The sequence below is a fragment of the Salvelinus alpinus genome, chromosome 21, assembly GCF_045679555.1.
Source record: "Salvelinus alpinus chromosome 21, SLU_Salpinus.1, whole genome shotgun sequence".
NCBI lineage: Eukaryota > Metazoa > Chordata > Actinopteri > Salmoniformes > Salmonidae > Salvelinus > Salvelinus alpinus.
Genome location: NC_092106.1, coordinates 22,789,372 through 22,806,283, shown reverse-complemented (window position 1 = coordinate 22,806,283; position 16,912 = coordinate 22,789,372). Strand labels below are relative to the sequence as shown.

The following is a 16,912-nucleotide window of genomic DNA, read 5'->3' as shown; positions in this document are numbered from 1 at the left end:
TGCTGGAGGAAACAGGTACAAAAGTATCTATATCCACAGTAAAATGAGTCCTATATCGACATAACCTGAAAGGCCACTCAGCAAGGAAGAAGCCTCTGCTCCAAAACCGCCATAAAAAAGCCAGACTGAGGTTTGCAACTGCACATGGGGACAAAGATCGTACTTCTTCGGGGAAATGTCCTCTGGTCTGATGAAACAAAAACAGAACTGTTTGGCCATAATGACCAACGTTATGTTTGGAGGAAAAAGGGGGATGCTTGCAAGCCGAAGAATACCATCCCAACCGTGAAGCACGGGGGTGGCAGCATCATGTTGTGGGGGTGCTTTGCTGCAGGAGGGACTGGTGCACTTCACAAAATAGATGGCATCACGAGGGAGGAAAATTAAGTGGATATATTGAAGTAACATTTCAAGACATCAGTCGGGAAGTTAAATCTTGGTCGCAAATGGGTCTTCCAAATGGACAATGACCCCAAGCATGCTTCCAAAATTGTGGCAAAATGGCTTAAGGACAACAAAATCAAGGTATTGGAGTGGCCATCACAAAGCCCTGACCTCAAGCCAATGGAAAATTTGTGGGCAGAACTGAAAAAGTGTGTGCGAGCAAGGAGGCCTACAAACCTGACTCAGTTACACCAGCTCTGTCAGGAGGAATGGGCCAAAATTCACCCAACTTATTGTGGGAAGCTTGTGGAAGGCTACCTGAAATGTTTGACCCAAGTTAAACAATTTAAAGGCAATGCTACCAAATACTAATTGAGTGTATGCAAACGTTTGACCCCTGGGAATGTGATGAAAGAAATAAAAGCTGAAATAAATAATTCTCTCTACTATTATTCTTACATTTCACATTCTTAAAATAATGTGGTGATCCTAACTGACCTAAGACAGGGAATCTTTACTAGGATTATATGTCAGGAATTGAAAAACTGAGTTTAAATGTATTTGGCTAAGGTGTATGTAAACTTCCAACTTCAACTGTAAGTATCATGATAATATCGTATTGTGAGGTCCCTGGCAATTCCCAGCCCTATTTGACTAGTGGAAATTCATCCAGTCATTTTGTAGCTGGGCTGAATGTAGAAGAGGCGTCTCATTTCAGCCTTGTAGCCAGTATGACTGGCTAGTGCTGCCTTTTATCCATCATGTTCTTTTGTATGTGAGTGCAGAACACAGTGAGTGTGTGTTGTGTGTCTGTTGGTTGGTCAGAGAATGTGTATCGCTTGCTTGTTGGTTTGTTAGAGTGGTCGGCTGGTGTATTGGATTAATATTCTCATGGTCAGATGTGGTATTTGGGAGAGGTGAGCCTTGTTCAGCTCGTTCTGCCAGGGAGATATCACAAATATTGATTTAGCATTCCCTGCTATATTGTGCTGCAGACAGGCAGAGAGCAGCGCAGAGAATGAAGGGTCCTTAAGATCTGCACAGGCTTTTCAAAGGACAGCCCTAATGCATGTTCTCCATTGATCGTCTGAGTAAATGTTCTGCTGTCCAGCCTCTAAAGGCCTGATAGGCCTTACAAAGCTGCAGCTAAGCACACACACTGAGCTATTGAGTACTACCCATTGCCAGGCACTTGTATGTGCTGCTGGTATTGATCTCGCTGCTTTATACCCTGGCTGGAGGCCATGGGGTCTGTCTATCATTCTTATGCCTCGAGTGTGTGTGTGCTGTGTGTGTGTGTGTGGTTGCGTGTGGCTGTGTGTGGTTGTGTGTGTGTGGTTGTGTGTGTGTGGTTGTGTGTGGCTGTATGTGTGTGTGTCAGGGTTTCTATTCCGGTGCTCAGACTGACAGAAATAACATTTAGATGATGGTAATTAACAGAAAATACAACTCATGTAATGGAGTAGCAAATTAAACTTCATTTTCAGCCTCCCGAATGGCACAGCGGTCTAAGGCACTGCACCGCAGTGCTAGCTGCGTCACTACAGGTCCTGGCCGCGACCGGGAGACCGATGAGGCGGCGCACAATTGGCCCAGCGTCGTCCGGGTTAGAGGAGGGTTTGGCCGGCCGGGTTGTCCTTGTCCCGTCACGCTCTAGTGACTCCCGTGGCGGGCCGGGCGCAAGCACGCTGACACAGTCGCCAGGTGTACGGTGTTTCCGCAGACACATTGGTTGTTTCAGAGGACGCACAGCTCTCAACCTTCACCTGTCCGTACGGGAGTTTCAAATGGGACAAGACCTTAACTACCAATTGGATATCATGAAATTGGGGAGAAAAAGGGGTAAAAAAAAACAACTAGAAGGCCAGCATCCCGGAGTGGCCTCTTCACTGTTGACGTTGAGACTGGTGTTGTGCGGGTAGTATTTAATGAAGATGCCAGTTGAGGACTTGTGAGGCGTCTGTTTCTCAAACTAGACACTCTAATGTACTTGTCCTCTTGCTCAGTTGTGCACCGGGGCCTCCCACTCGTTCTATTCTGATTAGAGCCAGTTTGCGCTTTTCTGTGAAGGCATTGTACGAGATCTTCAGGTTTTTGGCAATTTCTTGCATGGAATAGCCTTCATTTCTCAGAACAAGAATAGACTGACGAGATTCAGAAGAAAGATCTTTGTTTCTGGCCATTTTGAGCCTGTAATCGAACCCACAAATGCTGATGCTCCAGATACTCAACTAGTCTAAAGGCCGGTTTTATTGCTTCTTTAAATCAGCACAACAGTTTTCAGCTGTGCTAACATAATAACAAAAGGGTTTTGTAATGATCAATTAGCCTTTTAAAATTATAAACTTGGATTAGCTAACACAACGTGCCATTGGAACACAGGAGTGATGGTTGTTGATAATGGGCCTCTGTATGCCTATGTATATACATGCTACAATAGTCATTTACAACATTAACAATGTCTACACCGTATTTCTGATCAATTTGATGTTATTTTAAATGGACAAAAAAAATTGCTTTTCTTTCAAAAACAAGGACATTTCTAAGTGACCCCAAACTTTTGAATGGTGCCAAAAGCCGGCTAACAAAAACCCTGATATGTGTGTGTATTTACATTTGCGCATGTTTTAGGGATGTGATTCGATTACTAATGATTACCTGCGTCATGTCTGAGTCGTGTATGTGAGTCTTTTTGTGCGTGTGTGACTCACTGAGGCAGCTGTGGCCGTAGTGCACCATGAAGTCGGCCCCCAAGGCGCGGGCCGTGAAGTCGTCCACGCAGCAGGCTCCGTACGTCACATCACCCATCACAATGGTGTCTGCCTCTGTGAACCTGGGACACACACACACACATGACCAAAACCAGTCCTCTGACCGCACATGAACACAAATTGAACTATCCCCCTGTCATTGGACAACCACGCACACACAATCTCCAATCAGCTCAGTCTATTAGCCCCACTGACCTCCCCTCTTACCATGGCGATCGATACCCAACCTGGCTCCGAGCACAGTGGCATCTTGATAGAGTCAGCAGGATCAATCCCCAGTCTCACCATGTTACCATGTACCGGCTGTCTCTGACTGGGACAAGTCAAGTAGATCAATCCCCAGTCTCACCATGTTACCATGTACCGGCTGTCTCTGACTGGGACAAGTCAAGTAGATCAATCCCCAGTCTCACCATGTTACCATGTACCGGCTGTCTCTGACTGGGACAAGTCAAGTAGATCAATCCCCAGTCTCACCATGTTACCATGTACCGGCTGTCTCTGACTGGGACAAGTCAAGTAGATCAATCCCCAGTCTCACCATGTTACCATGTACCGGCTGTCTCTGACTGGGACAAGTCAAGTAGATCAATCCCCAGTCTCACCATGTTACCATGTACCGGCTGTCTCTGACTGGGACAAGTCAAGTAGATCAATCCCCAGTCTCACCATGTTACCATGTACCGGCTGTCTCTGACTGGGACAAGTCAAGTAGATCAATCCCCAGTCTCAGCATGTCACCATGTACCGGCTGTCTCTGACTGGGACAAGTCAAGTAGATCAATCCCCAGTCTCACCATGTTACCATGTACCGGCTGTCTCTGACTGGGACAAGTCAAGTAGATCAATCCCCAGTCTCAGCATGTCACCATGTACCGGCTGTCTCTGACTGGGACAAGTCAAGTAGATCAATCCCCAGTCTCAGCATGTCACCATGTACCGGCTGTCTCTGACTGGGACAAGTCAAGTAGATCAATCCCCAGTCTCACCATGTTACCATGTACCGGCTGTCTCTGACTGGGACAAGTCAAGTAGATCAATCCCCAGTCTCACCATGTTACCATGTACCGGCTGTCTCTGACTGGGACAAGTCAAGTAGATCAATCCCCAGTCTCAGCATGTCACCATGTACCGGCTGTCTCTGACTGGGACAAGTCAAGTAGATCAATCCCCAGTCTCAGCATGTCACCATGTACCGGCTGTCTCTGACTGGGACAAGTCAAGTAAATCAATCCCCAGTCTCAGCATGTCACCATGTACCGGCTGTCTCTGACTGGGACAAGTCAAGTAGAGGGACAAGGAGTGACATATCACTCAGATATTGCTTTTCCATCCCTTTATGATTGACATGCTAAACATCAACAGAGCAGTCAGGTTGGTGGTCCATGAACAGGAGTCAATCATCATTGAACAACAGAGCTGCAGTCAGTCAGTCTGCATCAACAGATGAGATATATTAGAGGGTCAGGATAGAGACTAGTTGATAATCTGATTAGTGGGGGGTAAGGGTAAGTAAGGACACTATTTTTTTTATAGGACATGGATTTATGGATAGCACATCTGGATGGAAATTGCAGAGGCAGGGTCAATTACAGATGATCTGTCCATCTGTGGCCTTAGCATAAAATACTATCAACTGCCCTATCCACATTACATACACCTACTACAGAAGGCATTTTCTATTGAGAAAGCCACAAAGCCATACCAGTTTTTTGTTTTCTTTTGCTCTAATAAATGAAAAGCAACAAATTAATTCATTCTGCATGTCATCATCCCTTCCGGGGGATTAAAATGCAAAATACAACTCCTAAAACACTGACTATGAGTGAATGCTGAGAAAGAGAGGTGCGGACGGATAAAGGACAGAGAGAGGAAAGAGGTGCGGACGGATAAAGGACAGAGAGAGGAAAGAGGTGCGGACGGATAAAGGACAGAGTGAGGAAAGAGGTGCGGACGGATAAAGGACAGAGTGAGGAAAGAGGTGCGGACGGATAAAGGACAGAGAGGAAAGAGGTGCGGACGGATAAAGGACAGAGAGGAAAGAGAGGTGCGGACGGATAAAGGACAGAGTGAGGAAAGAGAGGTGCGGACGGATAAAGGACAGAGTGAGGAAAGAGAGGTGCGGACGGATAAAGGACAGAGTGAGGAAAGAGAGATGCGGACGGATAAAGGACAGAGAGAGGAAAGAGAGGTGCGGACGGATAAAGGACAGAGAGAGGAGAGGTGTGAATGGATAAAGGACAAAGAGAGGAGAGGTGTGAATGGATAAAGGACAGAGTGAGGAAAGAGAGGTGTGAATGGATAAAGGACAAAGAGAGGAGAGGTGTGAATGGATAAAGGACAAAGAGAGGAGAGGTGTGAATGGATAAAGGACAAAGTGAGGAGAGGTGTGAATGGATAAAGGACAAAGAGAGGAGAGGTGTGAATGGATAAAGGACAGAGTGAGGAAAGAGATGTGTGAATGGATAAAGGACAGAGTGAGGAAAGAGAGGTGTGAATGGATAAAGGACAGAGTGAGGAAAGAGAGGTGTGAATGGATAAAGGACAGTGAGGAAAGAGAGTTGTGAATGGATAAAGGACAGAGTGAGGAAAGAGAGGTGTGAATGGATAAAGGACAGAGTGAGGAAAGAGAGGTGTGAATGGATAAAGGACAAAGAGAGGAAAGAGAGGTGTGAATGGATAAAGGACAGAGTGAGGAAAGAGAGGTGTGAATGGATAAAGGACAAAGAGAGGAGAGGTGTGAATGGATAAAGGACAGAGTGAGGAAAGAGAGGTGTGAATGGATAAAGGACAAAGAGAGGAGAGGTGTGAATGGATAAAGGACAGAGTGAGGAAAGAGAGGTGTGAATGGATAAAGGACAGAGTGAGGAAAGAGAGGTGTGAATGGATAAAGGACAAAGAGAGGAGAGGTGTGAATAGATAAAGGACAGAGTGAGGAAAGAGAGGTGTGAATGGATAAAGAACAGAGAGAGGAGAGGTGTGAATGGATAAAGAACAGAGAGAGGAGAGGTGTGAATGGATAAAGAACAGAGAGAGGAGAGGTGTGAATGGATAAAGGACAAAGCGAGGAGAGGTGTGAATAGATAAAGGACAGAGTGAGGAAAGAGAGGTGTGAATGGATAAAGGACAGAGTGAGGAAAGAGAGGTGTGAATGGATAAAGGACAAAGAGAGGAGAGGTGTGAATGGATAAAGAACAGAGAGAGGAGAGGTGTGAATGGATAAAGAACAGAGAGAGGAGAGGTGTGAATGGATAAAGGACAAAGAGAGGAGAGGTGTGAATGGATAAAGGACAAAGCGAGGAGAGGTGTGAATAGATAAAGGACAGAGTGAGGAAAGAGAGGTGTGAATGGATAAAGGACAGAGTGAGGAAAGAGAGGTGTGAATGGATAAAGGACAAAGGGAGGAGAGGTGTGAATAGATAAAGGACAGAGTGAGGAAAGAGAGGTGTGAATGGATAAAGAACAGAGAGAGGAGAGGTGTGAATGGATAAAGGACAAAGAGAGGAGAGGTGTGAATGGATAAAGGACAGAGTGAGGAAAGAGAGATGTGAATGGATAAAGGACAGAGTGAGGAAAGAGGTGTGAATAGATAAAATGCAGAAGAAGAAAGAGAGCAGTGGAGATGAGGAGAGAGAAGGGGGGGTGTTAGAGGGGAGTGAGATGTTTTTGTAGCTGCTGTGGTTTAGTGGCTGTGTTTAGACATATTCAGGCTAGCCAGGAAAGGTAGAATTAATACTGAGAATAAAGGGGAAAACAGGAGACTGAAACATACAGTGTAGCCTACCCACCAACCCAGTCTGACTAACAACAGCTGGCTGTCTACTGCTGCCCAGTCAATGAACCCTGAGATACTGTACACTGCCTACAGAGGCCATTTCCTCTCTCGCTCTCCCTTTTTAAATTCCTCTCTTCCACTGGATTTCATTGTACCTTCAACCTTTAGTTTGATAAGAGGTAGTTCAAAGTTCAGACTCTCCTTTCTCGCCTCTGTTTTCATCTCTCTCTCTGTTTTTAATCGCCATCTGTTTACACCTCTCTCCTCTAATTCCCCCCCCTCTCTCTGTTTTTATCGCCATCTGTTTACACCTCTCTCCTCTAATTCCCCCCCTCTCTCTGTTTTTAATCGCCATCTGTTTACACCTCTCTCCTCTAATTCCCCCCCTCTCTCTGTTTTTATCGCCATCTGTTTACACCTCTCTCCTCTAATTCCCCTCTCTCTTTGTTTTTATCGCCATCTGTTTACACCTCTCTCCTCTAATTCCCCCCCTCTCTCTCTGTTTTTAATCGCCATCTGTTTACACCTCTCTCCTCTAATTCCCCCCCTCTCTCTGTTTTTATCGCCATCTGTTTACACCTCTCTCCTCTAATTCCCCTCTCTCTTTGTTTTTATCGCCATCTGTTTACACCTCTCTCCTCTAATTCCCCCCCTCTCTCTCTGTTTTTAATCGCCATCTGTTTACACCTCTCTCCTCTAATTCCCCCCCCTCTCTCTCTGTTTTTAATCGCCATCTGTTTACACCTCTCTCCTCTAATTCCCCCCCCCTCTCTCTGTTTTTATCGCCATCTGTTTACACCTCTCTCCTCTAATTCCCCCCCTCTCTTTGTTTTTATCGCCATCTGTTTACACCTCTCTCCTCTAATTCCCCCCCCCCTCTCTCTGTTTTTATCGCCATCTGTTTACACCTCTCTCCTCTAATTCCCCCCCTCTCTTTGTTTTTATCGCCATCTGTTTACACCTCTCTCCTCTAATTCCCCCCCTCTCTTTGTTTTTATCGCCATCTGTTTACACCTCTCTCCTCTAATTCCCCCCCTCTCTTTGTTTTTATCGCTATCGATGCTCAACTACCTTCACCCTCCAGAGAGGCATGGACTCTATATTTGTTCTCTTCTCCATTTCCCTCTCTCTCTTCCTCTAATGGCTGCTCTGGTATGAAGGACACTACAGTCCACCTGAGCCTAGTAAAACACAGCCACACGGATGAAGGGAACTCATCCGGTAAATCAATATTGGCTTTCTAAGATTTGATTCGCTTATCCTTTCTTTCGTCAAGGTCTTGATTTCAGTGTGTGTTGTGCATGTTGTGTGTGACAGAGAGAGAAAGAGAGAGAGCTGTGCAATAGAGGGATCATGATAATGGGAGACTAAAAACTAGCCTAAATCCCTCAGTTTGGTGTGTGTGTTTGTGAGAGAGAGATAGTAGCTACTATCTCTCTGAGTCTGAACAATAGGCTTCCTTAAATCTCATTAACCCCTGTTGTTTTAAAGCATACTAATGACATTGTTAGAGCTGCATAAATGTATGTCTCCCAGGTAAAACATATATATGGCTATCCCACAAGAATGTTGAAGAGAGATGCCCTGCAGTCTACCCACCACAGCAGCAGTCTACCCACCACAGCAGCAGTCTACCCACCACAGCAGCAGTCTACCCACCACAGCAGCAGTCTACCCACCACAGCAGCAGTCTACCCACCACAGCAGCAGTCTACCCACCACAGCAGCAGTCTACCCACCACAGCAGCAGTCTACCCACCACAGCAGCAGTCTACCCACCACAGCAGCAGTCTACCCACCACAGCAGCAGTCTACCCACCACAGCAGCAGTCTACCCACCACAGCAGCAGTCTACCCACCACAGCAGCAGTCTACCCACCACAGCAGCAGTCTACCCACCACAGCAGCAGTCTACCCACCACAGCAGCAGTCTACCCACCACAGTAGCAGTCTACCCACCACAGCAGCAGTCTACCCACCACAGCAGCAGTCTACCCACCACAGCAGCAGTCTACCCACCACAGCAGCAGTCTACCCACCACAGCAGCAGTCTACCCACCACAGCAGCAGTCTACCCACCACAGCAGCAGTCTACCCACCACAGTAGCATACTGCAATATCTACAATGCAAACAACCGCACTGCAGAATATTACTGTATCTAATCAAGCATCCATCTGCAAGAAATAACATTATTATGCCATCTTATTGGTGCTACACATCTCATTATCTCCACTGCGTGACTGAAATACCTGGGTAATAGATGCAATGAATCTGATTACAGAGCTGAGGCCCCAATGAGAGATGTGATGCTACCTGGGAACAGGAGAGTAATTACAGAGCAAAGAGGAGTGCAATCCCCCTGTCCCACCGGAGAAGGGCTGAACTAGGGAGAGAAAGGAGTAACGAGAGAGGGGGCTATAGAAGGAGAGAGAGATGAGCGAGAGAGAAAGAGAAACATTGAGGGAGAGATTAGAAAAATGATAGAGAGAAGGACGGCTACCAGTGTTTACAGCAACCCAACCCTCATCTCACATTGGACTTATGATAACACATCTCTCCATCTCCTGGCTGGAGTTACCATCTCTGGCTCTTGAGCTGAAACATCTGAAGTGAAATGTCATTAAGATGTAATTTAGATGACGAGAAGCCTGTGAACTTCTTAACAGGCCTTGTTAATTATGGGCCCTCTAGCAGACAGTTAGAACAGAGCTCATAGCTAGGTGATTGGAGAGTTGTGGTTATGTACTACAGAGAAAGATGCATAAACAGACACACACTGTACAGCTTGACTAAGGGGTTATTTACATGGCGGATCGATGCCGTTCTCTCCCACTGTCAAGGGGATCACAAGGTTAGATCCATCCACGTCTCGCTGTCCTCGGGAGATGAGATCCTTGCCTGACTGTGACAGGAATTTCATCAGAGCCCAGCATGGGAGAAAGAGGGGCCTGTCGCTTTCGTCTCTCTCTCTCCGGTTTGGGAATGCGGCAGGCAGACAGACAAGATTAACAAACTTCCCCATCACCACACAAACCCATTCCCTGTCAACCAACAACACTTCTTCCTTGATGACAATGAATGTGCTTTAACTAACATGCTGCTTTAATTCGTTTGATTAGGTGCTGACAGGCGTTGGTGTTGTCACTAAGCCTTCATTACCAAGACTCCTGTGGTGTTGCTCTAGACATGGAGTACGTCTCCCTTCAAGACATTCAATCAGGATGTTTCAGACACAATTCTGACTGTTTACTACGGAGATTCATCATTACACCAACCTAACAAGACAGACACTACAAACAGCTGTGTGTGTGTGTGTGTGTGTGTGTGTCTGTGTCTGGCAACCTTCTACCAATACGTCTAACTGTTGTTGATTTTTGCGAGGGAAACGGACCAACAAAGTTGTACACAGACCACAGTAAGCTGACTTAACAAGTGGTCCAGTCATATGAAACAAAACATTCCCCAACAAATGAGACATTGACACAAGTAGACACAGCAGACAGAAGACACAGCAGACAGAACAGACAGAACAGACACAGCAGACAGAACAGACACAGCAGACAGAACAGACACAGCAGACAGAACAGACACAACAGACACAGCAGACAGAACAGACACAGCAGACAGAACAGACACAGCAGACAGAACAGACACAGCATACTGTGAGATCCCTACGCTTGTCTTTAATAATGGGCCCATTGCTGTCGCTGTGATTTATGAACAGCAAAAACATTTGAATCTCCCAGCTGTGTGCCACGGTGCACCCCTCAGAGAAGCCTGCCTGGGGACTGGGACTGGACGTGTGTGGGTGGAAGTGTGTGTACGCGTCTGTGTGGAAGGAAGAGATGGAAAAAGAGAGAGGGAGAAACAGAGGGATAAGGGAAGGAGGAGTGACCTGGGCTGCTAAGCTTAGTGAGAGGAGAGAAGATTCAGCAACACTTGGAGGACAATGGAATTCAATAAAAAAGCGTATTTATTGCTAAAAGTAGAACCAACGCATTTCAGCTTTTGGCCTTCACCAGGGTTTTACTTACTGAGAGGGCCATTCCTAAATGTCTCAAACCCTGAACAATATTCTGTATTGTTCTTACATCAGGTGGAATAACGTCTGGCTTTACTGGGGATAAATGCAATGCTATCACTTCCATGAAACTGACCCATTTCAACCCCTTGGCGCTGGTTGGGGGCCATGTTGGACAATGGCCACCATGATCTGTCAAAACAAAATTGTAAAAGTTGAATCTGTCTCCCAGTAGGCCTTTCAGTCCATTAGTGAGCCGTAGCAATATGTGAAAGTAGCCATGTGTCTATGGTGCCCATTCTAAGCGGGTGTTATAACAGTGGAGACAGGAGAGTGGTCTCAGGGGAGAGACAGACAGACAGATAAGCAGGGTGGTCACAGGAGGTGCATCATCGTGTTTGTGTTTCAGCCACTGACACACTCTTGACAACTTCACTGAGGAAGTGTGACAGCAGCATCTGTCCAGACAACTTACAACACAGGCACATACAATAGAAATACCCACACACACAACGATGATGTACATCACTTAGCCTCTCCTCATACACACACAACGATGATGTACATCACTCAGCCTTTCCTCATACACACACAACGATGATGTACATCACTTAGCCTCTCCTCATACACACACAACGATGATGTACATCACTCAGCCTTTCCTCATACACACACACAACGATGATGTACATCACTCAGCCTTTCCTCATACACACACACAACGATGATGTACATCACTTAGCCTCTCCTCATACACACACAACGATGATGTACATCACTCAGCCTTTCCTCATACACACACACAACGATGATGTACATCACTTAGCCTCTCCTCATACACACACAACGATGATGTACATCACTTAGCCTCTCCTCATACACACACAACGATGATGTACATCACTCAGCCTTTCCTCATACACACACACAACGATGATGTACATCACTCAGCCTTTCCTCATACACACACAACGATGATGTACATCACTTAGCCTCTCCTCATACACACACAACGATGATGTACATCACTCAGCCTTTCCTCATACACACACACAACGATGATGTACATCACCCAGCCTTTCCTCATACACACACACAACGATGATGTACATCACTCAGCCTTTCCTCATACACACACAAACGATGATGTACATCACTCAGCCTCTCCTCATACACACACACACACAAACGATGATGTACATCACTCAGCCTTTCCTCATACACACACAATGATGATGTACATCATTCAGCCTCTCCTCATACACACACACACACACACACAACGATGATGTACATCACTCAGCCTCTCCTCGTACACACAACAATGATGTACATCACTCAGCCTCTCCTCGTACACACAATCAGGTTACGGGTGTGACATATTTATATCCTGCACCTGGTGATGGCTCATCTTTCATTTCATTACATTTCAGACAAGAGCTCCAATTCGTCTTGCGTCTGTGAGCAGGGATGGAGGAAGTGAAGGATGGAGGGAGTGAGGGATGGAGGGAGTGAAGGATGGAGGATATGGGAGGAGAGGAAGAGGCACTTCCCTGGGTAATAGCAGGGCAACTCAGCGGAGAGGAAGCCTCATTATTTTCTCTTTAGAAGAATCAAGTTAGAGAGAAAGGAAAGGCACAAATATGGAGGGAGAGAGAACGGGGGAAAATGAAAATCTGACTAAGTTTGTGTCAGAGAGGGAGATGAGAGAGGAGAGAAAGGGAGATGATAGAGAGGGAGGGAGAGATGATAGAGAGAGGTAGAGATGATAGAGAGGGAGGGAGAGATGATAGAGAGAGAGAGATGATAGATAGAGAGAGGGAGAGAGAGATGATAGAGAGATGATAGAGAGAGGGGGAGACGATAGAGAGAGAGATGATAGAGAGAGGTAGAGATGATAGAGGGAGAGATGATAGAGAGAGGGGGAGATGATAAAGAGATGATAGCGGGAGGGAGAGATGATAGAGAGAAAGAGAGATGATAGAAAGAAAGATAGATGATAGAAAGAAAGAAAGAGAGGGAGAGAGAGAGAGATGATAGAGGGGGAGATGATAGAGAGAAAGAGAGATGAAAGAGAGATGATAGAGAGAGGGGAGATGATAGAGAGAAAGAGAGATGATAGAGAGGAAGAGAGATGATAGAAAGAAAGATGACAGAGAGAGAGACGATAGAGCGGGAGGGGGAGACGATAGAGAGAGAGAACGGGGGAAAATGAAAGTCTGACTAAGTTAGTGTCAGAGAGGGAGATGAGAGAGGAGAGAAAGGGAGATGATAGAGAGAGAGAGAGGGAGAGAGAGATGATAGAGAGAGATGATAGAGAGAGAGGGGGAGATGATAAAGAGAGAGATGATAGAGGGAGAGATGATAGAGAGAGGGAGAGATGATAGAGAGAGAGAGATGATAGATAGAGAGAGTGAGAGAGAGATGATAGAGAGATGATAGAGAGAGAGAGGGGGAGATGATAGAGAGAGAGATGATAGAGAGAGGTAGAGATGATAGAGGGAGAGATGATAGAGAGAGGGGGAGATGATAAAGAGAAAGAGATGATAGAGGGAGGGAGATGATAGAGAGAGAGAGATGATAGAGAGAAAGAGAGATGATAGAAAGAAAGAGAGATGATAGAAAGAAAGAGAGGGAGAGAGAGAGATGATAGAGAGAGAGAGGGAGAGAGAGATGATAGAGAGAGATGATAGAGAGAGAGGGGGAGATGATAAAGAGAGAGATGATAGAGGGAGAGATGATAGAGAGAGGGGGATATGACAAAGAGAAAGAGATGATAGAGGGACATAGAGAGAAAGAGATGATAGAGGGAGGGAGATGAGAGAGAGGGAGAGATGAAAGAGAGATGATAGAGAGAAAGAGAGATGATAGAGAGGGAGAGAGAGATGATAGAGGGGGAGATGATAGAGAGAAAGAGAGATGAAAGAGATGATAGAGAGAGAGATGATAGAGAGAGGGGGTAGACGATAGCGAGAGAGAGAGATGATAGAGAGGAAGAGAGATGATAGAGAGGAAGAGAGACGATAGAGAGAGAGGGGGAGACGATAGAGAGAGAGGGGGAGACGATAGAGAGAGAGAGACGAGAGAGAGAGGGGGAGACGAGAGAGAGAGGGGGAGACGAGAGAGAGAGGGGGAGACGATAGAGAGATGGGGAGACGATAGAGAGATGGGGAGACGATAGAGAGAAAGAGAGATGATAGAGAGAGGGGGAGACGATAGAGAGAAAGAGAGATGATAGAGAGGGGGAGATGATAGAGAGAAAGAGAGATGATAGAGAGGGGGAGATGATAGAGAGAAAGAGAGATGAAAGAGAGATGATAGAAAGAAAGATGACAGAGGGAGAGAGATGATAGAGAGAGAGGGGGAGACGATAGAGAGAGAGGGGATAGAGAGAGAGGGGGAGACGATAGAGAGAGAGGCGATAGAGAGAGAGGGGGAGACGATAGAGAGAGAGGCGATAGAGAGAGAGGGGGAGACGATAGAGAGAGAGGCGATAGAGAGAGAGGGGGAGACGATAGAGAGAGAGGCGATAGAGAGAGAGGGGGAGACGATAGAGAGAGAGGCGATAGAGAGAGAGGGGGAGACGATAGAGAGAGAGGCGATAGAGAGAGAGGGGGAGACGATAGAGAGAGAGGCGATAGAGAGAGAGGGGGAGACGATAGAGAGAGAGGCGATAGAGAGAGAGGGGGAGACGATAGAGAGAGAGGCGATAGAGAGAGAGGGGGAGACGATAGAGAGAGAGGCGATAGAGAGAGAGGGGGAGACGATAGAGAGAGAGGCGATAGAGAGAGAGGGGGAGACGATAGAGAGAGAGGCGATAGAGAGGGGGAGACGATAGAGAGAGAGGCGATAGAGAGAGAGGGGGAGACGATAGAGAGAGAGACGATAGAGAGAGAGGGGGAGACGATAGAGAGAGAGGGGGGGAGACGATAGAGAGAGAGAGGGGAGACGATAGAGAGAGAGGGGGAGACGATAGAGAGAGAGGGGGAGATGATAAAGAGAGAGATGATAGAGAGAGACAAATGATAGAGAGGGAGGGAGAGATGATAGAGAGATGATAGAGAGGGAGATGATAGAGAGAGATGATAGAGAGAAAGAGAGATGAAAGAGAGATGATAGAGAGAAAGAGAGATGAAAGAGAGGGAGAGAGACGATAGAGAGAGGGGGAGACGATAGAGAGAGGGGGAGACGATAGAGAGAGGGGGAAACAATAGAGAGAGGGGGAGACGATAGAGAGAGGGGGAGACGATAGAGAGAGGGGGAGACGATAGAGAGAGGGGGAGACGATAGAGAGAGGGGGAGACGATAGAGAGAGGGGGAGACGATAGAGAGAGGGGGAGACGATAGAGAGAGGGGGAGACGATAGAGAGATGGGGAGACGATAGAGAGATGGGGAGACGATAGAGAGATGGGGAGACGATAGAGAGAAAGAGAGATGATAGAGAGAAAGAGAGATGAAAGAGAGATGATAGAAAGATGACAGAGGGAGAGAGACGATAGAGAGAGAGGGGGAGACGATAGAGAGAGAGATGATAAAGAGAGATGATAGAGAGAGAGGGGGAGACGATAGAGAGAGAGGGGGAGACGATAGAGAGAGAGGGGGAGACGATAGATGATAGAGGGAGGGAGATGAGAGAGGGAGAGATGAAAGAGAGATGATAGAGAGAAAGAGAGATGATAGAGAGGGAGAGAGAGATGATAGAGGGGGAGATGATAGAGAGAAAGAGAGATGAAAGAGATGATAGAGAGAGAGATGATAGAGAGAGGGGGTAGACGATAGCGAGAGAGAGAGATGATAGAGAGGAAGAGAGATGATAGAGAGGAAGAGAGACGATAGAGAGGAAGAGAGACGATAGAGCGGGAGGGGGAGACGATAGAGAGAGAGGGGGAGACGATAGAGAGAGAGGGGGAGACGATAGAGAGAGAGAGACGAGAGAGAGAGGGGGAGACGAGAGAGAGAGGGGGAGACGATAGAGAGATGGGGAGACGATAGAGAGATGGGGAGACGATAGAGAGAAAGAGAGAGGGGGAGACGATAGAGAGAAAGAGAGATGATAGAGAGGGGGAGATGATAGAGAGAAAGAGAGATGATAGAGAGGGGGAGATGATAGAGAGAAAGAGAGATGAAAGAGAGATGATAGAAAGAAAGATGACAGAGGGAGAGAGATGATAGAGAGAGAGGGGGAGACGATAGAGAGAGAGGGGATAGAGAGAGAGGGGGAGACGAGAGAGAGAGAGGCGATAGAGAGAGAGGGGGAGACGATAGAGAGAGAGAGGCGATAGAGAGAGAGGGGGAGACGATAGAGAGAGAGGCGATAGAGAGAGAGGGGGAGACGATAGAGAGAGAGGCGATAGAGAGAGAGGGGGAGACGATAGAGAGAGAGGCGATAGAGAGAGAGGGGGAGACGATAGAGAGAGAGGCGATAGAGAGAGAGGGGGAGACGATAGAGAGAGAGGCGATAGAGAGAGAGGGGGAGACGATAGAGAGAGAGGCGATAGAGAGAGAGGGGGAGACGATAGAGAGAGAGGCGATAGAGAGAGAGGGGGAGACGATAGAGAGAGAGGCGATAGAGAGAGAGGGGGAGACGATAGAGAGAGAGGCGATAGAGAGGGGGAGACGATAGAGAGAGAGGCGATAGAGAGAGAGGGGGAGACGATAGAGAGAGAGACGATAGAGAGAGAGGGGGAGACGATAGAGAGAGAGGGGGGGAGACGATAGAGAGAGAGAGGGGAGACGATAGAGAGAGAGGGGGAGACGATAGAGAGAGAGGGGGAGATGATAAAGAGAGAGATGATAGAGAGAGACAAATGATAGAGAGGGAGGGAGAGATGATAGAGAGATGATAGAGAGGGAGATGATAGAGAGAGATGATAGAGAGAAAGAGAGATGAAAGAGAGATGATAGAGAGAAAGAGAGATGAAAGAGAGGGAGAGAGACGATAGAGAGAGAGAGAGACGAT

The 16,912-nt window shown here is 46.9% G+C and overlaps 1 protein-coding gene across 3 annotated transcripts in view; it reads right to left on the bottom strand.

Moving 5' to 3' along the window:
* LOC139548068 (2-(3-amino-3-carboxypropyl)histidine synthase subunit 1-like) overlaps positions 1-16,912 on the bottom strand; it is a 105,500-nt gene that overhangs the window by 53,373 nt on the left and 35,215 nt on the right. For 2 of the 3 annotated variants that reach the window (XM_071357382.1, XM_071357383.1), the window contains exon 4: positions 3,096-3,217. In XM_071357382.1, coding sequence (XP_071213483.1) covers positions 3,096-3,217 — 122 coding nt within the window. Of the gene's footprint in view, positions 1-3,095; positions 3,218-9,736; positions 9,862-16,912 lie in introns of those variants that run through there. The other variant, XM_071357384.1, reaches the window with a different exon arrangement.